Source organism: Nestor notabilis, unplaced genomic scaffold (genome assembly GCF_000696875.1).
Source record: "Nestor notabilis isolate BGI_N333 unplaced genomic scaffold, ASM69687v1 scaffold11316, whole genome shotgun sequence".
NCBI lineage: Eukaryota > Metazoa > Chordata > Aves > Psittaciformes > Psittacidae > Nestor > Nestor notabilis.
This window is the reverse complement of record NW_009933350.1, coordinates 7,090-19,532: the sequence shown is the minus strand read 5'-3', so window position 1 is coordinate 19,532 and position 12,443 is coordinate 7,090. Positions and strand designations below refer to the sequence as shown.

Here is a 12,443-nt window from a genome sequence, read left to right as displayed (position 1 = left end):
TCTGTCTTCAGGGCTTCACTAGGGAAGGGAGAAGATCAGAACAGCACTCTGTGTGTATTTGGGTCTTTGTGTGTGTAGTGTATCCTTCAGTGTGTGTATGTAAACACTGCCTGGGGCTGTAATCATGTTTCACATTTCTTTGTTACAGTTAGAAACTGCATCAGACTGCTCGTTGCTGAAGTGTCAGGTTTTTCTATCCCAGTCCTGAAATAAGCATTTTCGAATTCACTTCCATAAAATCACTGAGACACCCGCCCCCAAAAAGATGCTGAGGGCTGGAAGATGATGTTCATGATCTTCTTCTTTTGTGTGTGTGTGTGGTGGTTATTGATACGGAATAACATTAATGGCTTTCATAGACTAAAAGAGTGCTTCTGACTAATTGTAAACACAGCTGGTAAACATGAATCTATTTTTGTTCTTTAGTCACTCTTCAATTCTATTACACATTCACAGAAGTACCAAGTCCTTCATCTTATCATTGAAGAACGCTCCAGCTGTTAACCAGAGGCAGTGCTGTAGCTCTTTTGGTTGTGCCCAAGTGAATGCTGTGTAATTAAACGGGTGTCTTTCAGTAACTAAGTCTTTTGCACAATCACATAGCCTTTCACTGAGCATGCTACAGGCGAGAAATGAAATCCTGAAGTTGGACTTGAAATGCATGTATTATCTTATGCCTCTGGCTCCCCATACAACAACAGTTAATGGTGGGGAAAAACTCATTTTTCATGCTGGGCAGCAGCAGCAGTAGAGTCAGCTCTAGGACCAACCTGTTAATCTTTCAGTACAACAGTGCCAAAATCTTTAAAGGTATTTAGGGCAGAATTACATTGTAGCTTCATGCCACAGGCTGCCTCATGTTGGGGGGGTTCCTGTCATATCAGATACAATACAGTTTGAACACAGACTAGTTTGATGTTAAGGATTTTTCCTCCTGCCATTTCTCAGTAGAAATCAATACAGATAAGGTTTACCAGAGTTTCAGGCTAGTTTGAGCTAGTAAAGTAATAGGAGACTCAAATCAGCATTGTGGCTTATATATCACTGTAGAGAATTCATCTTTCCCTCCTAAGGAAAATTGTGATGCTCAGTCTTGGGGTACCATGCACAGAATAGCAGACATTCTTTATGAACTAAAATGGGATTATAGTCTTAAGTAACAATCTGGTTTTGTGTTTCAAATCTGCAAGTACCTTCATGGTCCCAACTCTGGACTCAAACATCAATTTTTATGTGTGAAGTAACCTTTGAAAATTTCAGTTCATAAACAAGTTTAAATAAGTAAATGTGATACTTTTCTGCCTTCACTCCTTTTTTTATCTCCCCCCACTCCCACCTCCCTGAAGCCCCAGACAGCAGCAGTGTCAAGAGTAGGGCTGATAAAGTGCTGCTGCGCGTATGGGAAGTGACAGCTGCTTCCTCTCTGAATCGGTAGCTGAGCAGGAGCCACGCTTTTAGCTATGCTTCGGTTTAGACATCTGAGTGTTGCAGTCCTTCAGCCTGCGCTTTTGCCATATTTGTGAAGCTGTTGCAGCTGATGACACATTTGAAGATGGTTGAAAGAGGTTTGCATGACACTTTCTTCAAACTGTCTGATCCTGTATTTTCTTTCCTGTTACCACTGTCTTCACACATAGCTGGTTTACTGATGATGAAAGAGGTGGAAGGCATGTAGGATTCAACCGTAGTATTGTTCTGTCACTGGCCTGCAGGGTGAAGATGATGATAATCTGTGTGACAATGTGTTGGTTTGTAACCAGATACACACAGAAATAAACTTCTATCTGCTTAAGCCTTAATATGTATTTGAAAAGGAAGAGGCAGAATGAGATAGTTGGAGAATGGTTGTTAAAATGTGTTGATTGTTGAACTTCTCAGTAATTGGGATGGCAGCATAGTGGTTGGGTTTAGTTCGGATCAGCAGCTCTCAGAATGTGGCAGATTCATGGCCATTTTGGGGAAGACACTGAGCTTTCTGTACCCAGGAAAGCCTGAACTGTGAAAACGTTCAGTGTAAGCTTCTTCCCTGCTCTCCTTTCCTAAAGCTATTCCACGGTAGATTTTATTATAGCTGAACAAAAGTTCAGTATTCTCAGAAAAGGACTATGACAACTTTCCTAATACTTTGTAGGCCTATGGCATCTAATGTTTCAGAAGCAATGAGAGGGAGGGGGGCTTGTGTTTCTGTTTATTTCTCTAGAAAACGTGGATTTCACTGTTTCCCTGCCACCGACAACAGACGATGAAAGAACTCATTGAACTTCAGGTTTCATAAACATGGAAACAATGTGTTTTCGTGTTTTAACTTATTTATCTTTCATTTCTCTTTTCCAGGTTGCAGTAGTAAAACTGAAGAATGCAGATAAAGTTTTTGCCATGAAGATACTTAATAAATGGGAGATGCTGAAGAGAGCTGAAGTAAGATGACAGTAATGTTTTCTATAATTATGCCCCCTCTTACTCTGCTGAATTGTTAACTTCTCTTTCCACAAGAGTGAATATAGAGGGATTGAGGAGGTGCTTCACTGCTTCCTGACAACATGAAGATTAAAATAAGCTTAAAGCAGTTCATCAGAAGGGTTAAATGGCATGGAATCTTGACTGAGGTGGGGCTGGATGGTTTAGGCATTATACTTTTTCTGTAATTGCCCCAGAATTACTGACTGTATGAACAATCTTTTAATGCATTTATTCCAGTTTAGGAATGTCATCTTTAGCAGGTATTTTCCATGGTGAAATTACTGAGCTATAAAAAGGTAATTACTTAGTTATAACTCACCAAACCTATTAGTTTATCATTAGTTAGAACTTTGTCAAGGTCCAATTTGTAGAGTGAAAAATCAGAAAGATAGGAGTTTCAAATTAATTTGAGTGTGTGTTTCCTGAAAATGTCCATCTGCAGAAATTTGTCATGAAAAGTTCCTCATTCAAGCTTGAGTCCATTCTGCGTATTGAAAAAGGTGGAAAGCTCTTTCACCAGCCCTGCTTTGCCTTGAGCTCCTACTTCATTACGCAACTCCACTCTTCATAAAATCCTGGATGCATTTCCCTGGACACCTTTGGAAGGAAGCTTGTGAAATGCAGTCTACAGCTGAACACTTCTGTATGAGTTTTAAACAGAACATGTATCAGTCTTTTTAAATCACTTTGAAATTCTTCATATAGGCATACTAAAAATAAACTGCCTAAAAAAAATAGACTCACAAAAATATAACTCAGTGTCTTACACAAAGTTGCTTTGGCCATTGGGTTTTCTTCAGTTTGGACAGGGCAAGCACTATCATTGTGTCTCTTCCAACTTGTCTGATTGAATTATCTCTCACCTCAGTTTTTATTTGAGACTCTTGCTTAGCTGCTCTGACTGCCTTGCTCTTCAGTTGCTTCCAAGTTCATTCTGATTTCCACATTTATGTTTTAATTAAAACTTGTTAGGAAATGAGATCAATGGGAAACCATAACACATCAAAAAAAAAAAAAAAAAGTATGGACCAGGCAAATTAAAGCCAATTCCTGATGTGTGCACATCCTGTCTCTTGTAATGAAAATGTTATCACAGTAACAGTTATAAATGGCATGCAGACGGTGGTTAGATGTACACAATGTGCTTCCTCTTTATCCAGAAGTTACTCAGATACTGAGCAATCTGGTGTTAGGCTTGATACAAAGAGGTATTTCTCTCCAAGACAGATGTCATTACTGCAAGTTTGATTATATCAGTGAGAAAGAAAAGACTAGAAATAAAGTTCCACTCTATTTTTAAATGTACCCTTTTAAAGTCAGTTAAAAAGCTATTCCTTTCCATTAAAATACAGTTATAAATAGGTTTGAAAGATTTTTCTCTATGCAAAGTATTAAAAATACCCTTCCCATGGGTCCAGCTGAGTTTCTGAAAGTCTGAACCGTTAGCCGAAAAAGAATTACAGCTATGTTTTTCCATGTATTTGTAACCCATGGGTATACAGTGGAAAGAGAACCACCTGGAGGGAAAATGCATTGCAAAGAATGACCTTCAACAACTGTAACCTGTGGTTTTTAAACGTTGCTGAATGCATCTCGCTTGTTACTGCTGCTGAGGAAAATGACCTATTTTGGCTCTGTTAGCAATGGACTGCACCAACACTGAAATACACAGGAAAATCGTCCAGACCAGAAATGCAAGACAAGTATATAGGTAGACCTGTACATAAATGGCAGAAATAAGTTGTTCGTATATCCCTGTATCAACTCTGGGAAGCAGGAGTCATTTGTAAAAGCAGAAAGGGAGTTTGTACTCAAAAAGCATTGCAGGTGCCAGATTAAGGTTGATGACTGCAAGCTCTGTGAGTAACTAGGTGCAAAAACTTGGTTAAACTAAAATGATAAAGGATGCGAGGTCAGTGTTCTCTTTATATTTATAAAAAGCGTAAGTTTTCCACATACTTGCCACTGTTGAAAACTCAAGAGATGTGGGAACATTACTGATACAAGGAGTACCTGAAAGTGTGTGACAGCTTCTGTTACACTCCCAAACCTGTTACCCTGAGTGTTGACAGTCACTTAGAGTTACATATGTGCCATGGTGGTGCCAGATGAAGCTCAGGAGAGACCAGGACAAATAATTATGCAGCATGGAAGCAGTCAGCACTCCCGGAAGGTGCTAACTCTGAACTGTAGTGACATGAGCACCAAACAGCTGAGCAGCCCAAATTCTTTGCTGTTTGAAGGCCATGATAACAGTTTAGATACCACCATAGCACTGAGTGCATGAGTGCATCAGCTGACCTCTGCCAACAATCAAGAGGAGTGTGCCTAGGGAAGATGAAGTGTAATGTTGAGATAATGAAAGGCACAGAAAAAGGCTTCATTTAAACAAAACAAAACTGAATTGAGCTGTGTTATAGTAATGACAAGAACCACAGCTGTTGGGGTTTTTAATTTTTAATTTTTCTGTTCCCCACAAATTACTGTAAAGCCCCATAATCACTTAGACTCTCTGGCTGTTACTACCTCAGCTGTGATCTGCTGTGGTAATAGCTGTTGATGTCAGCTCTAGGCATACTGCCTGGAGGTGGATGTCTAGAGTGCTCAAGGAATGCATTGTCTTTTGTTAAATCATGGCAAACCCGAGTGAAATTCTGTAGACTCTCTAGTAACTAATCCTGTGAATTGTGTCATAACAAGTAGAGAAACTATGTGTCATTCATCCTTCTGAAAACAATAATTCGTAGTATCTGTCTCTGAAATACGTCAAGAGTTTACAAACAAGGAAAGAAAAAAATGAGGCTGAAGCATAGAGGAGCTTTCCTTCCTTCTGAAGATGATCCTTTCTCCTCCCCCACCCACAAGTCCATTTGTGATTTAATAACCTTTGAGGTTGTTTAAAGTATGTTTTGTTATTCTGAAATTCCACTCACTTAATGCATGATTCATCTCCTGCATTGTGCTATGATCAAAATATATCGTCTCTCTTTCTCCTCGTCTGCGTTATTCTTACTCACTGTATTCACCAAAACAAGGCTCAGTATGGTTGATTTGCTTGGAGGAGGGAGTTTTCTGCTCTGGTTTTACTGCATGTATTACTGCTGAGCTCAGTCTAAACTGGTATTTTGCATTTCATTCTTCCCTGTCCAAATCTCACAGCCAGCACAAACCATGTCAGAGTTCTGGTATTTGCCTATTGTTTTTGGAAATGAAAATGAAAAAGTAGAAAATAAAAAGCTTGGATTTCATTTAAATTTAGCTGTCTCCTAAGATGGAAGAGACAGAGCATGGTGCAAATAGATGAAACATCTTTGTGAAGTAGCAGAGTGTGCTGGAAGAGATCATGGTCTACGTTTTTCTCAAACTCTCCATCTGCCTTCTAAATAGAGCCCAGGCATTATTATTCTTTCTTTTACACTATCTTCTAGACCTTTCTCTGAACAAAATTTCATGTTAGCTTTGCTATTTGGTGCCTGTTATTTAATTTTATTTTCTTTTGGTGTTTACTTCAGAACACTGATCATATTTTTTTTGCTTTCATTTCTTTTTGGCTTTTCGACTGTTTGGTCATTTTCTTCTGTCAAGCTGCTTTTGCTGAGGTATTTTATTCACTTTAAATTAACTGCCTTACTGCTTTCCAGTTGGTTATTTTCTTTACATCTTCTTTTGTTTTCATACAAACCTGTGTTCTTTGCCTTCTCTTAGGTGTTCCTTAGCACTTCTTGGCAATTCTTGCTTCTCCTCTGTTCCACTTGCTATGAAGGCACCTTTTGCCTTTTGTGTTTCTTTGCAGCATATTGAGAGGAGGTTCTCCTGGGTGTCTTATCAACAGCTTCTATCTGGGAAGAGCAATATTCAATTCTGTTCTGCTTTTCCTGAGCTGGAAGTGTGGAGAAAACCCTGACTGCTTAATGATCATCAATTTGATCTAGATTTGAACTAGATGATCTTAAGGTCCTTTCCAACCCTAACTATTCTATGATTCTATGATGATCCCATAAAAGATGTGCTCTACATGGAAGTTATTGGCAGCTTCTTTCAAAATAAAAGAATAATCTTGCTTATTTGAAAACTCAACTGTAAAACTAGGCTAACAATATAGAAATGGAACAATGATACACGATTCCAGATTCTGGTGCTCCTATTGCAGTTATGATTATGTAATACCATTTTTGATTTTTTTCTTCTATTATATATAGCTATTGTGTCATTATTGATGCTTGGTTTCAATATCTATGTGTATAAAAAAGACCAGATTTGACTTGGTATTTTTAAACCTTGGGAATCAACAGCTTATTTCTTCCTTCACATCACTTAACAATATAGAGAAGTACAACTCTTGAAGAAGGTGGACTTCCCTGTTACCTAGTTTTTCACAGATTTTGGTATGTTTGGAGAGGGTAGTAAATGACTTTTTAACTGAGAGTCAATTTTGATTTTTTTCCCCTAGATAAAATGTTAAAACATAGTCAACTTGCACAATGTGTTTATTTTACTTAAAGCCTGTCGTTATTTTTTTCTCCCCTTCAGACAGCCTGCTTTCGAGAAGAGAGAGATGTGTTAGTGAATGGGGATAACCAGTGGATCACAACGTTACATTATGCATTCCAGGATGAAAACTATTTAGTGAGTGTTGCTTTTATCTCTGTGTGGATGGAAATGCAGATTGTTACTTGTTGTTTGAGATAGAAATACAGTTTATTTGTTAATTATGTGTTCTGCACCGTACAGACCAGCTGAGGATCTGTGATTTTGTGCATAAGATTCTGAAGAGTGGAGAGTGGTCAGAAACCTTTAAAATTTTGCTATAAATATCTCAGGAATGCACCTTTTGCATTTGTTGATAAACCTTGGCCTGTCTGCATCTCCTTTCTTAAAATTCCTCACCCCAGTTTCATTGGATTCATAAAAATGAAAGTGCATTTATCTAAGATAAGTTTTCTCTTTGACTTTAATTTTTGTGATTAACATTGCCCATTAGTGTTTTACAGGTAGAAATAGGGAGTAGCCTTGTTTTAAAACAACAGTCCATTTTGATTGGTCCTTTTTTTGAGGACATAAACCCAGTAAGATGTCATAAAGCAACAAAAGGGTGTTGCAGCATGAAAGAATTCCACTATATGTTCATGAAGAAGAGTTGAAAGATGCAAATGTAGATTAAAGCATCTCCTTAATATAGTGCCAATTCTCCATGAAATCTTTCTGACTTCATACATGTTTTGATTGTGATACAGTTTTGGTAATGTTTATGCCTGGAAAAGTAAACAACCACATAGATGCTGCTTATTTGGGTTTTATTCCCCAGTGCTTTCAATTTTTATTAGTAAGTTCTAATGTTTTCTTAAAAATATTTTTTTTTCCCCAGTGTGTTCAATAAAAGAAGTGCTTTACATGGAATTCTTGCAGAATTGCAGTGCTTTTTGCTATTATATTGCTTTCTGTTCTGTCAGCTCAGATACTTGGAGATCCATAGATTTTGGTGGTGTTTATGTAGAGACAGGGCTCTGCACTTGTGGCTCTAACTCTTGGCTTAGATACCTCCCAGTCAGCTTCATGCTTTGTTAATGTGGACAGTAAAAATAATCTTATGTTTTGAGTAATTCTGATCTTACTATTTCACTCTTTCAAAGAAAATATTATATATTCTGCAGCAGTCTGCTAGAATTTGTTTTAATCTTGCCAGTTTCCTTATTTTCACTAAGCACAGAGCAGCTTCTGTTCTTTATCTTTGATGGTCTGCTCACAGGAGCTAGTTTTGCAGCCTGCTGGGAAATATATCAGTAATGCTATTTTTCCATCATTTTAGTGTGACTGTATCACTAGTTCTGTGTGTGCTTTCTGTTAAAATTAAATATTACAGAAGTGACCTTTAAAAGAAAATCTGAGTACATTGAACAGTAGACATGGTTAAGCAGTTCATGTTGTTTACCTTGACTTTAGTATTGCCTCTGACACCTTCTGCCATAACACCCTCATAGACAAGCTGATAAAGTATGTGTTAGGTAAGGATCAGTGAGGTGGACTGAAAAGTGACTGAACTGCTGGGCCCAGGGGGTTGTGATCAGTGACTCAAAGTCCAGCTGGAGAATGTCAGTGATGATGTACCCCCAATACTGGGGCTGACATCTTCATTACTGACCTGGGCAGTGGGGTGGAGTGCACGCTCAGCAGGTTCCCACATGATAAAAACCATGGAAAAGTGGCTGATAGGCCAGATGGCTGTGCCTTCATTCAGATGGACTCTGACAGACTGGAGAACTGGGCAGAGAGGAACACAATGTCCTGCATCTGGAGTGGAATAAAATAAAGCCAGTATGTTCTGGGGGCCAACTGGCTGGAAAGCACCTTTGCTTGAGGTCCTGGTGGATAACAAGATGACCATAAGCCAGCAATGGACCCTTGCAGCAAGAGCGGGCCAAGAACATCCTGGGCTGTAAAGGAAGAGTGTTGGGTCTGCGGAGGTCCTTCCTCTCTGCTCAGCCCTGGGGCAGCTCCATCTGAACTACTGTGTCCAGATCTGGGCTCTGGAGTGCAAAAGAGAGATAGAGCTACTGGTAGAGTCCAGTGCAAGCGCAGAAAGATGATTAAGGTACTGGAGCATCTTTCATGTAAGGAGACGCTGAGAGAGTTGGAATTCTTCAGCCTAAAGAAGTGAAGAGTTGCTGGGGAAGGGTTGGCAATGTATATAAATACCTGATGGGAGGGACTGAAAACAAGGGAGCCGGATTCCTCTCAGTAGTGCCCAGAGACAAGGCAGGAGACAATGGGCACAAACTTAGAAAAGCGTGGAGTTTTTTCTGAACACAAGAAAACAATTTTTACCATGAGGCTGGTCAAACACTGAAACATGTTACCTGGAGGAGTTGTGGAGTTTTCTTCCTTAGAGATACTCAACTGGACACAGTCTTCGTCAGTCTGTTCTAGCTCACCCTTCTTGAGCAGTTGGTGTTGGAGTAGATGATCTCAAGAGGTGTCTTCCAACTTAAACAAGCCTGTGATTTAGGATTAAATGCCCATGTTAAACTTCCAGTCGTTACTAGAATGTAGTGACCTTAGATCTTTTTCTTTCTCTTGGAAGGATGGTGCTGTCACACAGTAGTGTTTGAGAAGTATTTAAGACTTGAGTAGGTCTGGATGATTGCTTGCCTTTAGAAAGTATTTTTAAAGCTTTAAAATAAACCTGACTACCAAACCCAACCCGTTTTTTTTAAATGGCGTGGATATTTGGATGGGTTGCTATGCATCGACTGAATTGCGTAGTAACAATACAGTTGTTAAACTTTGCTTTGACTCTAACTTCAAGTGTATGGCTCAATACTGTGAGTTACAGTTTAAGTGTTAGCATATTTGAGGAGTTTAAGGTTTCCTTGTCATTAGGCTATTGTGTTGCTCTTGTAAAATGGGAGGAGCAGAGGAAAAAAAATAGAGCAAAATTCCATTGGTTTGATATATCCAGTATAGAGTTGTACTGGTTTTAAAAACGCTGAAGAATGAGTGCAGAGATTCCACATCAGTAATGAGAGTCTTAGGAGGTTTTTCCAATATACTTAGAAAGCAATAAGCTAAGCTCCTGCAGATTTATGTATGTGGTATCAGTTAATAATCGTTATGTTGAGTGCCTGAGGCTTTATGTATTTTGTAAAGCTCTAAAACATGAGAAGTTAATAGTGTAGCTCCTGTTGCAGAGGGAGCATAGAAGCACCGCTGAGTGGAAGATACTTGCCTTGTGTACGACTTGAGCATAATTTCAGAAGTTTACTATACATGTCACAAAGCAACAGATGAAAATTTCATTGTCAGCACGTTTAACTTCTCTGCAACTACATTTTGTACTTTCTACATGTACTTGGAATTAGTGAGGATGCCCAGGTTTTTCTCTAGCAAATTGTTAAATTCTTTGTTCATCATCTTTATTGTTATGGAAAGTGTAAGGGAAAAGAAGCAAAGGTGAGATTCCTGCCTGCCCCACATCTTCCTTAGAGCTGGTAGAATTTTGCAGAATTTTTCCATCTATTTTAATTTCTTTTCCTGAAGATGGTAAAGACTTGAATAAATGAGGAGAAACAATTACAGAAAGTCCCTTTAAGTTGCTTTATCAAAATTGTAAAGAATCAAATTGGGATATACATTTAGTGCATCTTCAGTATTTTTTGTTACTTGCCATTCATTGTACACGACTACTAAGAGTTACTGCTTCAGATGTGGGTATATGCTGCCTTCCTGGAAGCAGAGCTTGGAGCTCTAGGCAAAAGCTTTCAGATCCTATATATTGTAGTAGGAAGTTATTCTAATTAGTCTGTCTACAGTGATGTTTGAAAATAATGTCATAGCAGTGGGTGTTAAATGAGATTGCTTATAATTAGTTTGTTACTTATAATTAGTTCAGTTCTTTTTTCTTTACCCCATTTGCCCTTCCAGTTGCTGTTCCACAGTTAAAACAACCTAAACTAAGCTCAAAAGAGTTTCCCACTTTGCTTTTTCCGGTCATTTTGATCATGTCTCTAAAGGAAGTGGCATTTCCTTCTGTCATAATACAGGAAAATGGAGAAGGGTTCTGATCTCTTTAAAGCCGTTGCACCTGTTTCAGTGGCAAGCAGGTTTTATGTTTCATTAATAAATCAGAAATAAAACGTATTTTTCTCCATCATTTTAATTCCATTGTATGTTGGCAGTGTCAACAGTGTCTGGAATTGGACTGTGAGCCACTGGAAGGTTCTCAATCTTTTGCTTAATCTATTAGTATAAAAAATTTACACTCAAATCATTTGTTTAATGGGAAAAGAAGATGGTAGGAAAAAAGGGAATGGGAAGCTTGGAACATTAGGGCCCTTAAATAATATCCCAAGTTAACACAGTTGGTTTCATTTTTATAGGTCTGTGCTTTAACCCTTTACTCCTTTTGCATTTGTATCAGGGTGTATTGCTTTTATAAGGGAATCCAGAGTATCTAAATGTTTTATGTTTAGTGATGGGACACTGGATGAAGCTGATACTCTTTTGTCACGAGGCTTAGTGTGTTTGGAGAGGTATAAATATGAAACATATTCAAGTAGGTTAAATACTGAATTGAGGCTGAGCCAGCTACTGTTTTCAGAACATTTAAGCATCTTGGTTAGGTTTCTTTAATGACCATAATAATTTTTACAATAAATTAGTTTTTGCACTTAAATTAGAGTGAATCAGAAAGTAAAAACTGTTTTGTCCTCCTCTCCCCCTTTGTTTTCCTGTCATCATCACTCCATAGTACCTGGTTATGGATTACTATGTTGGAGGAGACCTGCTTACGTTGCTCAGCAAGTTTGAGGACAGACTACCTGAAGACATGGCTCGTTTTTATTTGGCTGAAATGGTGATAGCTATCGATTCCGTTCATCAGTTGCATTATGTTCACAGGTAAGTAATCTGAGCCCCAAATTCCTGTTGGAGTTATGGGGTGTTACTTGATGGAGTGAATGTTAAAGAGTTTAAGCTAGTAAAAAGTATTTGCTGTAATAATAAGCACAATAGAACTGACCTGCCTGCATCTTGTGGTTATTGAGAACTGTTGCTAATGTTGTACCATGTGGTCAAAGACATGAATGAGAATCCAAACGCATCTGATGAATCTTGCACATGGGCATGCTTCAAAGTTAATGATCCATAATTTATAGAAGTAAAACTGGAAACCTGTCTGTGACATATGATCAACATTGAACAGGTTTATTGAAAGGTCAGATGCTGTTTCTTGATTTGTTCAGTCTATATGGAAGTTGAAAACAGACCCATGTGTGGTCTGCTTTGGGTTTTTTCCACCATTTTCTTTTGGACTTAATGAAGTCATCTTTAAAATGAAGTGAGGGTGTTTTGCGAAGTAAATGGAAGTATTTAAACTATGGTACTTTACCTTGGTATCTAAAAAAATACATATATATTCTGTTCAAAGGAAAATATTAAGTCAATTGTGTCCAACTTTTTTGGAGGCCATGATTGATTTTTCCACAAAA

At 38.3% G+C, this 12,443-nt stretch overlaps 1 protein-coding gene across 1 annotated transcript in view; it reads left to right on the top strand.

The window, feature by feature from the left end:
• The window catches only part of LOC104407532 (serine/threonine-protein kinase MRCK alpha-like), a gene marked incomplete at its 3' end in the record, with an annotated part of 70,509 nt that extends 58,656 nt beyond the window's left edge, over positions 1-11,853 (top strand). Inside the window, exons 3-5 of the mRNA XM_010016842.1 lie at positions 2,335-2,418; positions 6,991-7,086; positions 11,705-11,853. Of these exons, the coding sequence (XP_010015144.1) occupies positions 2,335-2,418; positions 6,991-7,086; positions 11,705-11,853 (329 nt within the window). The remainder of the gene's footprint in view (positions 1-2,334; positions 2,419-6,990; positions 7,087-11,704) is intronic.
• Positions 11,854-12,443: the final 590 nt, after the last annotated feature.